The sequence below is a fragment of the Lissotriton helveticus genome, chromosome 2_1, assembly GCF_964261635.1.
Source record: "Lissotriton helveticus chromosome 2_1, aLisHel1.1, whole genome shotgun sequence".
Taxonomy (NCBI): Eukaryota; Metazoa; Chordata; class Amphibia; order Caudata; family Salamandridae; genus Lissotriton; species Lissotriton helveticus.
The window spans coordinates 843,822,164-843,838,290 of record NC_136059.1 but is presented as its reverse complement, the minus strand read 5'-3'; the positions used below and the strand labels follow the sequence as shown (position 1 = coordinate 843,838,290).

General features: G+C 42.1%; 1 protein-coding gene across 2 annotated transcripts in view; it reads right to left on the bottom strand.

Moving 5' to 3' along the window:
- SNX2 (sorting nexin 2) overlaps nucleotides 1-16,127 on the bottom strand; it is a 416,319-nt gene that overhangs the window by 130,439 nt on the left and 269,753 nt on the right. For both annotated transcript variants that reach the window (XM_078675570.1, XM_078675571.1), the window contains exon 7: nucleotides 15,600-15,678. In XM_078675570.1, the coding sequence (XP_078531696.1) occupies nucleotides 15,600-15,678 (79 nt within the window). The remainder of the gene's footprint in view (nucleotides 1-15,599; nucleotides 15,679-16,127) is intronic.

Below are 16,127 nucleotides of genomic sequence, written 5' to 3'. Positions count from 1 at the left end.
CCAGGTAACATACAGGCTCTCGTGCCCACCTCAATGGAAACTCCGAATCCACTGGCGTTGGTTAGTGTAAACAATGTGGACTTGGCCCAGTTAATATATATGCCCGAGTAGCCGCCAAATTGTATCACTTCCCGTATAACGGGGTCGAATTTGGTTTGTGGGTTTCGAACATATATAAAGTGATATTATCTGCGTACATTGATATTAAGAGACTGCATGTCGGAAAGTTCAGTCCGGCTATGTATGGTGTTGACGCAACCAGGCCACCAAAGGCTGCACTGCTATTGTGAACAATTAGGAGGTAAAGGGCAGGCCTGGCGGATGCACCACACTATAGGAAATGGATCCAATTGCATACAATTGAGGCGGAGTCTGGCAGTCGGAGCTGTATGTATATAATAATGGAATGAGTCGCACAAACGCGGGGCTTCCACCAAGGTGGGAGGGAAGAATAAATAAGTATGGGCACTCTAGCGAATCAAAAGCTCTTGTGCATATAGGAGGGCGGTGAGCGCAGACAGGCCAGGCTCCACACTGTGGAGCACTGCGAATATGGTGCACAAGTTGTACGTTGTAGACCCGCCCAGAACAAAGGCGGATTGGTCTGGACGCACTATATCGGGCAGGAGCATGAGGAGACGATTGGCAAGCAATTTCGCAAGTAGTTTGTTATCTACATTGATCATAGACAGTGGTCGATAAGAGTCACAGCGATTAGCTGGCTTGTCAGGTTTCAGGATGGTCACAATGGGGGGAGCTCTTCTGTAGATAGGGAAGCCTCAAACATATCCTGTAGATGTAAAACAATAGAGCAGCAAACTCTTTATAGAAGGAGGCTGTTAGGCTGTCCGAACCTGGCGGTTTCTCACTTGCCAAGTTTTGTATGACTTGCCACAGCTGCTCCTCCATAAATGGAGAGTCAAGGAATGTGCGAAGGGAGCTGTCAAGCCAAATAATTTTCATTGTGTTGAAGTACTGTTTAAGTTTGGCTGTGCACGGGGGCACAGTGGTGCCATAAAGTTGAGAGTAGCATGAGGTCATAGTGTGGAGCATGCCTTTGGGTTAGGAATGCCATAATTGTTGTTCGTCCAGCAGTTCGATCACGTATTCAGAAGACCGAGGCTGCCGGAGCATGTTAGCAAGCATTTTTCCTGGACGGTTGCCCTCACCATAGCGGCATCAATGCATCGGGTGAGGAAACTTAGCTCCTGCGATGCCTCATAGTTGTATTCATTGAGTGTCTCCATAATTTTTACCATGGTGGATGGGGATTTGCAAGCATGTACTCCAGCTCCAATGCCCGGAGGTGACTTTTCAATGACACCAGGTGTGAGCTAATTGCACTGAGGATACCGGCATGCTTCACATTGCATACCCCTCAAATTATGACTTTGAAGGCTTCCCATAGTGTCGAGGGTGAGGAGTCGGCCTTTGTTCAGTTCAAAGAAGTCATTATAGCTGTGCGCACTTCAGCTCGAGTCACAGAGCACCATGCAGTAATCGCCATGAGAATGCACATGATATTGTCAGCGGAAAGGCGTGTACAATAAGTACAGGAGAACGGTCAGATAGGGTTCTAAACTGGTGGAAGACCTCAGTGGCCCATGTCAGTCCATCTCGGGAAATAAGCCAATAGTCTATGCATGACCATATGTCGTGATCTAATGTATAGCATGTACCCTCCATGTCTCGCTCGTGCTTATACCACCAGACGTCTTCAAGAGAATTGTCAGTCATGAGTGTACATAATTACACAGCGGCACTGGGGTGGGGGCGACAGGATGTACCTGTGCGATTCAGGCAGGGTCCAATATGACGTTGCAATCGCCCCCAAATGATCGCACCAGGCTCCATGTTAAGGACGTGGTGCCATACAGTCACAAAGAAGTCTGGACAATCATAACTTGCACCATGAAGTGAGACAAATATTACGAGACATTGGTGTAAGAAGCCGGCCACTATGACAAAACACGCCTCAGTGTCCCGGACAGTCTGGCTCAGATACCATGGTATGCCCTTGTGCAAAATTATGGCAGTCCCCCGGCCGTAATTGGAATAAAGTGTGACATGTGTGTCTGTGCACAAGCCCATCCTAAGAAGGGAGGCTGTGAAAGTGCTGAGATGTAGTTTTTGAAGAAAGCATAGATCGATGTGATGGCGTGCTACATAGGCGTGAACTAGTCTTGCTTTGCGCTGATTGTTGAGACCCCTTATGTTTCAAGTAGGGCATCTAATGTCAGCGGTCATGATGCTGTGGTAATAGAGTTAGAAATGTAATGTACGAGGGCTCGAGCTCCTGCATGGTCGCACGGGAGAAGTGGTGAAAGAATGGGGGCCTGGGCAGTGAATGATGTGTTAAGTTGTCTGGTGTATGAGGAATGTGCAGCACAGGGAGCGATGTGGTGTTAGTTGCCATAAGTAAGGTGTGTTGAGAGAAAAAGCAAGGAAAGCAAAAAGGAATATTAACATGTTTACAACCCCCATCCACTTACACCCCCAAAAATGGTGGAGTTCCAGATCCCACCCCCCTCGCAAACCCATATCACATACCACATACGGAACAACATAGTTAGGAATTATCCTTGGAGGCAGAGTCAAGCCAGGAGAACTGCCCAATCTGTACTAGTCTCGGTGGCCTTAGAGCAGATCTGCCAAGGGCAAGTGGATGACAGGAGAGATATGCCCAGTATGCCAATTTGACCAAGCGGTCAGAGTGAGACAGCATAGTGTGGAACCATGATCCGGCCCTCCACGAGCAAGCGGCCAGACAGCAGCATCACAATCTGAGCGGTCTGGTATGTCTCCATCTCATTCAACACTATCCAAATCATCATCTGCTCTAGCTCGCGGCGAAGCTCGGGCCAACCCAGACTCCTGCGTTATAGTTTTGGCAAATTTAAGAGCTGCCCTTGGATCTGTGAAGTGGTGCACTTACTCTCTGTGTGAGATACGTAGTTTAGCAGTGTACAGAAAGGCATATGTGATGTCCAATTTGTGCAGCATCTTTTTGGCAGGTAGAAATTCCCTGCATGTCGCCTGCACTGAGGGCGTAAAATCCGGATTGAAGGATAGTGTGTTCCCATGAAAGTGGAGTTCTCTCTGTTCCCGGGCCTGACGGAGCACCACATTTTAGTAGTTGAGCAGGCAGGCCGCTATGGGCCTCGGCGGAGTGCCAAATTGCGGGCCTGGGCGCCAAAATGCAATGAGGTCTTTCCACAATGAACACTGGAGAACCAAATAGCTTGCGAAGCACAGTCTCTATGTAGTCCTCCATCCTCAAAATATTGGTGGAGTCAGGAACACTGGTAACTTGGAGGTTATTATGTTTTGACCATGCCTCTAGGTCTTCATTCTTCGCTTTGATGAGCTCCAGGACTTTATCCATTCGTAGGAGTTGCTCACTGGTCGCAGCCCCGCTCATCCTTTGCACCAGAGACCCTAGTCTCCAAGTTGTAGATTCTGTCCTTTTGTTTATTGACCATTTGCGTCATGGAAACCTGGCGGCTTGCCATGAGATATAGTTTAGTATCAATGATTCGCAGATCAGATTTAACGTCCACAAGGATTTCTTTCAGATCATCATCGCGGCCATCATCTCCCCCCGGGTTGTCAGCCTGATTGTCTTGCGTGGGGTAGGAGCCCGTGTGTCTGGCGTTCTTTTTGCCCTCAAAGGGGAGTTTCGACTGTCGGGAGTCTTGATCTTATACATATTGCGCTTGAGGGAGTTGTTACTCACTCACTCCATCACTTTGAGCATGAGGTTGTGAAAATAAGAGGAGGGATTTTGAGCACCCCTTTCAAGATGCATGAGAATTCAGTGTTGCCACCTTAGCACTGTAGACTTAAGGGTGGATAGTGAACCAGTGTGCATACATAAATGTGGAAAAGTGCTGGGCCTAAGGAGGAGCACAGTGGGGAGGACAGATTAGAAGCTGGCAAAGAACGGGGAACGGTCTCAGTGTTGTGGGTTGGTTTGAAGCTATATTGAGCTAAGTCTAAAATATCATGAGACTCAATGAAACAAGAGATTTGCATCTTTATTGCTTTCTCAAGAACCTTTATTGGGCAGGGTAGCTCAAATGGCATGATTCAGCATTCGCCTTTTCAATACAGGAATAACCAGGGCAGATTGTCATGCCATGGGTACTGATGCAGGAATGAATGACTTATTAAAAAGACTCTGAAGAGACTGTGCAATCAGAGGGTGACCGGCCCATACAATATTAGGCAGGCAAGTAACAAAGGAGAGGCCACAGAGACTGAGGTCATAAGGTCCTGGATTTCAGAGAATGAAAGATGGTTTACCTCAATCAGGCATTTCCAGTATAGTGACAAGAGCACCATCTCTCACCCAATCCGCATCCAATGCCTCCACAACACCACAATACGAGAAACGCGTCTGGCCCACTTCCCCCCCAACACCTTGTCATCTTCCAACCTGATCTGGAGTGTCCCCAAGGCTTATCCTTCAGCACCACATTCTACAATATTTACATGGCCCGACTGCCAGCATCGCCCGAGCCCCTGGAATCATCATAATCTCATCCTCTCCAAGACACCTTCACCAGTCAAACTAAATTCCTTGACTGCATGTAAATGTAAATGTAGTTGAGCTTATATAGCGCACAGCTACCCGCAGTGGGTGTCCCGGCGCTTGCTTAGGGAACCCTTCCTGGTATTCCCCTGTGGGATAGCAGGGTATCCACAAGGTGAAAGTCAGGCATCCCGCCGCGAGGGGCCGTTGTGGAGATTAAGCAAGCTATTGCCCAGAGTCGCAGAGTGTGAACCCGTGAGTCGAGGAGGCACCGGGGCGAGAATTATCGAGTCCGTGGAATTTTTAGCCCAAGACCCCGCCGAGGCGGGGAATTAAACCCTGGTCCAGGACCGATCTCAGCTTCCGGGTCTGCTGCCTCTAACCCCTGAGCCACACTTCTCCGCATGTCAGAAGTTGCCCTTTGGATCAAGACCAACTGCCTGAAGCTCAACTCAGACAAGCTGGAGGTGGTAGTCTTCGAGAAAGACACCTCACTCTGGTCAATGGTCTTGTGACCCTCAGGCTTAGGACCCACTCTGTCAAGCCAAGAACCGAGGGATAGTGATCAACAACCAAATCTCGATGACCAGTCAGGTCCACTCGATCGACTCCTCCAGTTTCCATACCCTCAAACGCAGATGGTTTCCGATCAACACCCACCAAACCATCACACAAGCCCTTATCACTAGCAAGCAGGACCACAGCAAAACATTTTATGTTAGAAATATGCACACAACTCCTAGATAGACTCCAGATCATCCACACAGCGGCCAGACTCACACTCAACCTCCCATCCCCATCCAAATATCCTCACAGACCGCCATTGACTAATCATTCACAAATGAGCCTTTGTCAAACTACTCACACACAAACACAGTGCACTACACAAAGAGGACCAGACTCCCTGAACAACAGTATCAGCTTCTGTACCCCCACCATACATCTTCGCTACGCCAAACTACTGCTCGCCCATGACACCCACATCTCAAGAACAAGAGCAGATGTCTATGTTTTCTCGTACCAGGATCCTAAAGCCTGGAACGACCTCCCCTTGCCACCAGCTCAGTCCTAGTATTACAAAAGAACCTGAAAACCTGGCTCTTTCAATAGGCCTCACCTAGGGCAGTACCTCCTTCTCCAGATGTCAGGATACCCTCCCTGGTGACATGCTCGCACTGCAAGTACATATAAGGGCTGAAGAACAATGTCACTGTGAGAAGCACCATAAAACTGAGGGACCTTAGCTGGATAGACTGTTGTAAGAATTACAATGAGAGAGCATCAATCCTGTGTCTCCGAGAGATGTTAGTGTTTTGCGAACTGGGCCTCTGCATTTGACAGACAGCAGAACACAGCCACAGAGAGACAGAAAGCATCTAGGTGCTGTATCCATTGAAGTTCGATTGTACTAGCCACAGTCCCTATGTGTCACCTACTATTTCTAATTGTCTGTAAGAAGATATGTGGATCTGTACTGATAAAAACATTCCTAATTCTTAAAATCGCAAGTATTTCCTCATTTAGAGTACAAGCCTATTTTTTTACTTCAGTTGTTGTGTAATCCATTTATAACAGCCAGGATATAATTTATTATTGAAGTTATAAAATGGGTCTGGTCTTGTAAAGGTCTGTTGTAGAGGCATTTACAAACTTGTGATACTGGCTACAATAAAAACTTTTAAATGCAACCAATTCAATCAAATAAAAGGATAGATTAGTAATGATATTGTTACTCCTAGTTCATAGATTTGCTCCAATTACCAACTTGAAGGTACAGGTCAAGTTGCGGAGTGACTGAAATACCCGTCCATTAGAACTTGGCATGCCTAATAGTATACGTCCATGTCCCATATGTAGGAATGCACTCTTTCCCTGCACATGTGCACAGCTAAAGCGGTTACCTAATTAATGAAGAAACCAATCAGTGTTGGCTTTCTTGGCAGATAAACTGAATATGGCCTGGTGCCTGAAGACCACCAGGACTCCAGCACGCACAACAAAATTAAATACTCCTTTTGTCCATATAATGCACTTTATATCTTATATCTCATCAGAAAAATTCATAACATTTCAATCATCATGTGCTGTTCATCAATAAATCACAAGAAAATCATTCAAAGTTTACATTTTCAGCAAGAACACAAATCATATCAGTTAATCACAAAATTATTAGAAACAAATCAATAACACCCAATGCATTTCGGGGCCGAGCCCCTTCGTCAGGGGTCTAGTTATTGAAATTTGTTTGCTGTCACTACTTAATATAGTGCTTATGTCTGGTATTGTCTTCTGCTTTCTATGTCTGTCTTTGTAGCCTTAATCCGTTCTTTCTGTGAAGTTTAACGTTATTACAAGACTTTAGTCTTTCAGATGTTTACGAGGCGTCCTGCGGGTTCAGTAGATGAATCAGTCCCGCTTGGCGTTTCTTGGCAGATAGCCTAAGGGTTGCTTGGTGTGTGTCGATAATAGAAAGGAGACTGTTTTGACACAACCTTCTCAACCTCGTGTTAGATCCAACAGTACAGAGAAGAGGGAGGACAAGAAAGAGATAACAGAAGCTGCGGCCTAAGCAAACCGTTTTTGGGAATCTGCTGGCCAAACTGCACATCTGTTTCTGTTGGCACAGTAGCAGATAGACACTCAGATAATTCTGTGACAGATACAGGTCTAGAGAAGGCCAATGGAGTCACATTAGTTGCTCATAGCAGAATATGCAGGAAGGGATCTATCAAGCAATGGTGGTCTTATCCAATGCCTAGCCAGCATCACTGGCATCGAAAAGTTAAAAAGAGTTTACCTGAATATTGCAGGGCCTTGGTTTTATAAAAATGAAAATATGAGGAATGCAAGACATCAAGATTATGTACTCTCTTCGCTCCAAGGGGGCACATGGACACATAAATAATGTAGGAAGATGGACCTCATTCAAATGGAATTCAGTCAACATCTTTGGAAAATCACTTTGTCCCAGTGGACACTGGTTAGGGTTCTGAAGCACAAAGGGCGTTGGTGAAAACCTAGGAAATCCCATTAATTCCAAAGGGATGCATCTTCTACTGGTAATTTCGCTCCTGGGTTATTTCCTGTGTTTCTAATGAATATATATATGGAGGTAAACATTGTGAAGGTCCCCAGAACCACCAGTATCTGAGCTAAAGCAAGGATCTTGAACCTAGGCAAGGAGTAGTTGTGCAGATCCAAGATGTGGCATACCCCTTTACAAAGCAGAATCTGCTCTTTGATCTTCCAATAGGAGGAAACTCTCAAACTTCTGCAGATTTTCTTATGATGCTGACTGGCTAGGCAAGATGTAGAGTATATCACTCCATACCACAGAGAGAGCACTATAAGTCATATTGGTAAGTTGGGTCCAGGGGTGATGGTGGATGGAAATTTCCCTTTGCAGTCAAACATCCCACCCAAATGGAAAGCTACAAGGTTCCTGAAAGAGAGCTGGGAGGTTGGCTTGTTCTTTCCATAACACACCCTATCTTCGACTGTGGAGTCAAGACCAAGGATAAGGAGACAGCAACTGGCGGTTCTTCCTTTGAAACACTAAAAAGTCATTAACAGCAGTAAGGAGCATCAATGTTTGATCAGTGCTGGTTGGGAGGCACTAAATGATTTCTTCATGTCAGTGCCTGTTCTGCATTTCTGGATGTCCTTGTCTGTGGAAAGAAGCAAACAAGAGCTCAATGAGTCCTTTTAGCTCACGCGCTTAAGCTCTGAAAATCGTCAACATGTCTGACTGTGCATATACAGACAGGCATGCATGGTGCAAGTCCATTTCTACTCAGCTACGTACTTCCTTACCCAGCTTGGGCGTGAACCAATTGTCCTTCTGAGCATACGCTGAGAGAAAGGAGACATAATGGACAAATCTGAGCTATTAGTTATTCTGTAGCATGCAATGATATTTGCATGAACCTGTCTGAGCTAGAAACCTCTAGATTGGTACAAATTTTGTATAAGAATCCACATAGTTTGCCTGGTTGTACATGAGAAATCGCAAAACGTAACTAAGAAAAGTGGCCCCCACCACAAAAGTTTGGGTTTGGGTGCTCCTAGAGTCCAATACAAGCCTTTCTTGGAGACCACAATATTTATGGTCTGGTGACATCAAGATAGCATCTGGCAAACGTCACATGCCTCCTTGAGAATTTGTGGCGAAATGACCAGAAATTAATTTGAAATTGGTGTCAAAGTTACTAAAAGAACACAGTTGCCTTTAATCTTTGAGTTTTTTAGGGTCTGGATGAACAGAGCCCCAACATCCTTCGGCGAGTAGTTCCATTTGATTCGATATAGGTTCTCATATTCACTTGACCTGGCCCAGGGGTCTGCATCTGGCTTGGTGTTATCAACAGGTTGGTGTCAACATTCCAGAACAAAAGAGTGTTTGTTCCGAAAAGGGCAGTGGGCTCCCAGGGACTCAATGCCACTTCCCCAGACCTTGAAATGAGGATTTAGCTGAAAAGGGACACGGCGCAAAATAGTTTTTTGACCCAGAACTTTCACTATTCCCAGGCTTATTCTCACCATTTGCGTAGGGTCAGTGGCCCCATATAGAGAACAGGTACTATGGGTAGGGGGCCTGGATGTCTCTGATAGAGAGGGTACTTGATACCATATCCTGTTGCTTACCCCTTATGTTCATGTGTTGGCCACTCTTGCTGATAAAACTTAATACTTCCTCCAGGGTACAGTCCCGCTTGCTATGCATGCACAGCAGTATGTTCCTAGAGGGAGATCAGGCGTTTACTAAATTACTGCTTCCATAACATGAGCCAGAAATTAACAGGGTCAGCTCCTCCAACTGGTCATTGGCCTTACATGAATGCTTTAAAACCAGAATAAGCTACCCAAGGTGATGGGAGAGGAGAGTGAGAATTGAATAAAACTGAGATCAAGAGGAGCACTGGCCGGCACAGAAAATTGCTAACTATGGTGATCCACATCAGCAGGTAATAAAAAGGGTATTGGGGAGAGGATGTGGCCTAATGGCTAGGGTGGTCGCTCTCAAATCTGGGGAACCGGGTTTGAATCTCGGCAACGACGCACAACATCCTGGGATTCTGGGCAAATCACATAATCTCCCCGTGCCTAACAGAAATGAACGTCTCTGTCTGTAATGCAACTGGTGCTCATGTAAAGCGCTCTGATACCCAATACCTTTGGGTCAAGTTTGCGCTATATAAAACTCTGAAGAAAGGGAAAAAAAAGCTAAACATACAAATAGTGGAAGAGGTGTGCCTGCATATGAAACATACATGGTATCCTGCATCCATAGCTATAATGAACAGCTGAAGAACTTGGTGGCTGGTACCTACCTCGTGGAGAAGTGTGGCTCAAATGGTTAGAGCGGCAGACCCTGATGCAGAGGTCTGGTCCGGGACCAGGGTTCAATACCCGCCTCGTGGGTCTTGGGCTCAATTTCCTCTGACCTGATAATTCTCGCCTCGGTGCCTATTCTAATCATGGGTCCCACTCTGCAACTCTGGGCAATAGCTTGCTTAATCTCCACAACGGCCCCAACAGCGCTGGGATGCCTGGCTTCACATTGGGGGTGCCCAGGAGTGGACATTTCACAGGGAAAAGCCAGGAAGGGTTCCTAAGCGGTATAAGGACAGCGCCGGGACACTTCCGTTGGAGGTAGCTGTGCGCTTTACAAATGCTGGCATTTACATTTTACATTTACCTACAAACAAACTTCAAGTCAGGACTTATCAATACTACACTATCATTAGGCACAATTAGCAATACATATGAAAGAACTTTAAAAAACAAAGCAAAACATTAAATGATGGTATGTTGCATAGAAGGAATAACACACACTGCCATTCATCTCACAGTTCAGTATGATGTGGGTAAGCAGTGATGGGTTAAAGTACCACAATTGACTAGCTGATGGAAACACCACCAGCATTACAGAACCCTGAAGTGTAGTGTAATCTTGTATCCAAAAATATTGGAAGAACTGCGCATGGGGATATTCTTTTCTTCTGCTGCTTATAAAGGCAACATTCTCAGCTGCAGGTACATATAAATAAATAAATAGATTAGAAATTATCATTGGTGACTGGTTAATGTGGAGGGATTACTCCTGCATAGGACCGAATGGAATCTAATCTGAATGGTGAAAGCAGATTATCCTCTTCCATTCATCACTCAATTTAAGAAAACCAGTTCAGATTATTATTATTTTTTTTTTTTTTGCAGAGTTTTATATAGCGCGAACTAGACCCGAACCGAATCAGGTATCAGAGCGCTTTACATATTTTTCCAGTTACGTTACATGTTTACATTTTCCAGTTACTTTCATTTTAGGCACGGGGAGATTAAGTGATTTGCCCAGAATCACTGGAGGTTTTGGCGTCGTTACCGAGACTCGAACCCAGTTCCTCCAGGTCCGAGGTCGAGCGCCCTAGCCGTTAGGCCAACTCCTCTCGCCTACTATTTACTCCCCCTATAATTATATTCATAACAAAGTCGAAGCGGTATAAAGAATGTTTTGGGGTCAGTCTATACAATCGTATAAATGAAATATTAATAAGCTAGTGATCTAAACAACTATCAATTCTTTTATTGTGTAGCTGCAGCGTTAGAAGCACTATTAACTTTTCACATCTCTTTTGAGCTAATCCTATACAGAATGGAAGAATGACAGCCATTATTTATTGCCACTGTTACAGTTGATCACCTATCACAGCTATTTGATGAAATGTCAAACAAAAAATGGTGCGGTACAAATATTAACTTTACACACATATAAAGTGTATGTTAAGTATAAAACCATTGACTACAAAAATACTGCGGACTAAAATATCAACATTACATTGGTAAGTATATGCATTTAAATCTAATTAACATTATTTTAATTTTAAAAAGTTACATCTTGTAATGCATAAAAAAACACACCACTTAAAAGTAAATGTATTACATTTATGTACTGAATTGTGCCTTAAGTTAAAAAAAAATATATATATAATTGTTACAAATACAAGTAACAATTTAAAATTCTAACAGTCGACTATAAATTCAAACACATTCAATATAATTTGTAACTAAAAATATAACACGTTATGATAAAACTGAATATTAACATTTATATTTAATTATTCTTAAAAGCACTCAATCCATTCTCTATATTTATTAAACCTGTAGAAATAACACACTAATTACATACTAAGGGCCAGATGTAGATAATCAGCATTTACCGATTCTAAAATACCGAATTATACTGATTCGGTGTTTTAGAATCGGTAAATGCTATGTAGGTATCCAATCGGTAAATTTTACCGAATTTGTAAAATTCGGTAAATACCGAATCGGTATTTACCGATTCGGTATTCCCCATTCATTCCTATGGGCCTTAAGGCCCATAGGAATGAATGGGAATTACCGGGGGGGGAAACATTGAAGGGTGGCCAGGGTGTCACTTTGACATCCTGTTGCACCCCTGAATTGTGTATGGGTGCACATGTGGACATGTGCCCTAAGGGCATGTATGTCTGCCACATGGCACTGTTATTATTTGCATAAATTAGCATTTCTTGGGGGTTTTCGAAATTTACCACCAACTTGTAGTTGGTGGTAAATAACGAATCCTAAAATGGGAAAATCACTCATTTGAGTGCTCCCTACATATCAGGATTCGGTAATTTACCGAATCGGTATTTAAGAATTCGGTAATTTACCGATTTCTTAATTTACCGATTCGGTAAATTACCGAATCCTTAATTTAGGCCCCTACATATGAAAAGCCTAATTCCGGTCGGTAACGGCCGAAATTCAGTAATTTCGGCTGTTACGGACCGGAATTAGGCTTCCTACATCTGGCCCTAAATCACATAAAACATATGAAATAATTTGAAAGACAAATAATAATAAAAAGTTAAATGGTTTTATAAATATATCATTTTTAATGAAACACCCTCAGAATAGCTTATATATAAATTCAGAGCGAACTAAAAAGTAAAGTAGTGCGTAGTAACATTAGGGGGAAAAGCAAACCTAGGAGTGGGGGTTGGGTCCGATTGACTAGTCTAGGTCCAGTTTAACAGACACTGGAGAAAGTGCATGCATTGGTAGAGGTCAGGCTTACTATTCCAACTACAAAGAAACATTGTAAAAAGTACACAATGGAGGGGAAGGGGAGTTTCAGATATACGCTCTGACTCCAGTTTAACACTGGGAAACTGCATATATTGGGGGGTGGGAGGGTCAAATCAGACTTCCTATTCTATCTCCAGTACAACAAACATTAGGGAAAGCGCATACATGGGTAATGTCAGACTTACTATTCTAACTGTACTCTAAGAAATATTGGAAAAGTGCACAAATGGGACCGGGGATGTGGGCAGGTTTACCATGCTTACTCCTGATAAGCCTACATTGAGGAAAGTACATATATTTGGGGAGTAAAGGCCAATTTACTATTTTACCAGTGTAACAAGTGCTAGGAAAGTACATACACTATGGGATAGGAAATGTACTATTTCAACTCCAGTCTAACAAACACTGGGGGTAGAGTATATTTTTAAAGCAAGGCAGTATATCCAGACAATATTAGCACCCATTACAAATAAAAATAATTAACACATTTGAAAAACCTACCAACTATTAAAACATCTTGAAATTGAAAAAAAATATATATTTTTCAAAGATGTAAAATTAACAGAATTGGTAAAAAAACACATTGAAAAAAATTGTATGAATAAAAAACATCCCTCAAACCTAAGATTCACACACCAAAAATGTTTGTATTTGACTTTTAAATCAACTATCACCCTATTCCCCTAATGTACCCCATAATAGGTTTTAAAAAATCCTTTTTATATATGCACCTTTTAACCTCTTAATATTAAGCATACAATTAATGTCCAATTCAAACCATGTATAATATAGCAATCACTTAACTATCAGAATAAATTATAAAACAATTAACATATTAACATTCATTCACAGAAAATTAAAAATTAGCCACCTAATTCCCCAATAAATCTTAAAAAATATACAGCACTATAACTTTAACAAAAAATAAAGGAATTTTAAAATAACAAGTACACTAAAGAAAAACAGAATACAATATAAATAACCATTATAAAAAAATATTAAAGATATTATTAAGAACAATTTTATAGTAAACCCATAAAAAAAGGATAGACTCACCTTTGATATTGTGGTCCCCAATATTTTGGTAGTGATGACATTTTTGTTAAATAGCCAAATTTTAGCAGCATTTTCAACAATACAGCAGTGCACAAGAACATTTATGTTGTGGTCCCTGTTAAATTGTAACTTGGAACATTAACCATATCACACATCAATATACATATGTATTTAATCATAAGGCATGGAAATCACACATCAGTGTTGTCAGCAAGAAAGTAATCTAGTTGGCCCATATTTCATTGCACCTATGAGGATATCCACAGTACCAATAAACTTTTTCATCAAGAATTCTACATTTGGCAACACCTTCTTCCATTTTCCCAGGCTGAGCGCATTAGATGAGTTCCATGATTGAGCAATGACCCATATAGCAACCATCAGACCTAAGCAATCAATAGTTTAGTGTATCAGCAGACCTGTACACTCACAATATTTTTATGACTATATTGTCAGACGATCAATTTTGGAATCGGTATTTAGGCGGAATACCTCAATTACAAAATAGAGGCACCACCTGTGAAACTTTCTCAAAAGCATATGAAAGATAACATCTATTAACCTCATTGAGAATTACAGAAAACCTTGAGAAGAAAAAGTGTTAGAAGACAAAAAGTGGCCTTCATGTTGAGCATCATTTTGCTTCATAATGGAGCGCATTTCAGAAAGAAAAAATGAAATATACCTATTACATTTTAAAGTAAATATACAGAAGTACAAAGTGACCCGCCTACTTAATTCTCCATTTATCTTGGTGCATTATGAAACTACTGGCTGACGCCATGAATGACTCTGCTCCTGTGTTAAGGAAGTGACTGGTCTGTTCAGATGACGTTAATTTGCCACACATAACATGCTGCTGTACCAATTCAGGGTCTCTAGCTGGATTTGTAAATGTGGCTACAACCAACCTTTGGCCCTCTGCGCTGGCCTCATAGTGACATCATAATCATTCAATCAAATTAACTGAAATTTGGCCTCCCTCATTCATACTTAATAATCTATACAGCAGATTAGATGGTGTTCTGGCAACTCCACATACACTGGCCAGAAGGGCCTGATGTACAGGTCAGCAATTAATGAAACATATATGTCTCCTCATATGAGAAAAAATAAAGAATACTTCAACTCTAGTTGCTGTGAGCATGAGAGCTATTTAGAGTCATAATCGTAGTGTGGATTTTATGGAAATGAACACATAGTTAGGTCTTAAAAACAAAAGACCAAGCACTTATTTGCAAGGGACAATGTCTTTGGAATATAGAAAATTTCATACAAAAGTAGTCAACAGGGATTTGAAGTTATCATCACGGCAGGTAGTAATTACAACGACATGCAGGTTTGAATCTGTGTGGCATAATTACAGTGAGGTGAGTAGATGACTTCTGCTAGATGTTAAACTAAATTGGGGTACTGTCCTTTAGCTACTGCAGTTATATGGATCACTGCATATCTAAGCAAGCAAACACTTGTGTCCTATTTAATTTTAAAATATATCTCATTGTCCTCAGACCACTTCTGACAGCACGCTTGAAACTGTATAACCACTGTGACTTTACTGGACAAAAATAAAATAAAGGTTATACATTTTTTTTTTTAATATACAATAGTAATAGTTCTTGTAGCATTGCTGGAAACGGAGTATCATGATTAGTTTGTTCCCTTCAAGCTCTAATATTTAAGTCTTCTTAATTAAACAAAAAAACGAAAAACAAGAATTAGTAATTAATTAAAAGCCACTTGCAGGTCAATTTGCTTTTTAAGAACATAATCAAAATGCTTAACAATCCAGCCTTTGTAGTTAGGCATAAATAATAGCTTTATGGTCCAAAATGTATAGTGACAATTTCACATATAGGAAGGCTGGAGGTATTTCTACTACTCCTTTTCATACCTTTCTAGTGCTGCTCTTCTTCTTTCCACAAATTCTGTAGAAGATGAGTCTTCCTTCCCCACCTTAACCTTCGTCATACCTTCAAATAAAATGGTGACATATCAAAGAAAATCATTACAATAAACACTGTTCAAATAAATATGAGCTATTTCACTACACTGGTTATATATTGATGTAGTTCACTGGGATAAACAAGCATTTACAATGCAATAGGTCTCGCAGCATTAAAGTTTGAGTTACTGCCATTGTAAATGACAATGCTTTGCATTGATTTTTTTTTTAATTTGCAATTGGTACATAAACATTGTTTGTGAATGGTTAGCTGATGTGGTGGTGTCCCCGAGTGATGTGGTGGTGTCCCTGAGTGATGTGGTGGTGCCCCCGAGTGATGTCTCTGAGTGATGTGGTGGTTGTTCCTGAGTGATATGGTGTGTGAGGGTGAGGGTGTGAGGGTTGTGAGGGTAGGGGTGTGAGGCTGTAAGGGCGAGTGAGGGTGTGTGAGGGTGAGTGAGCGTGTGTGAGGGTGAA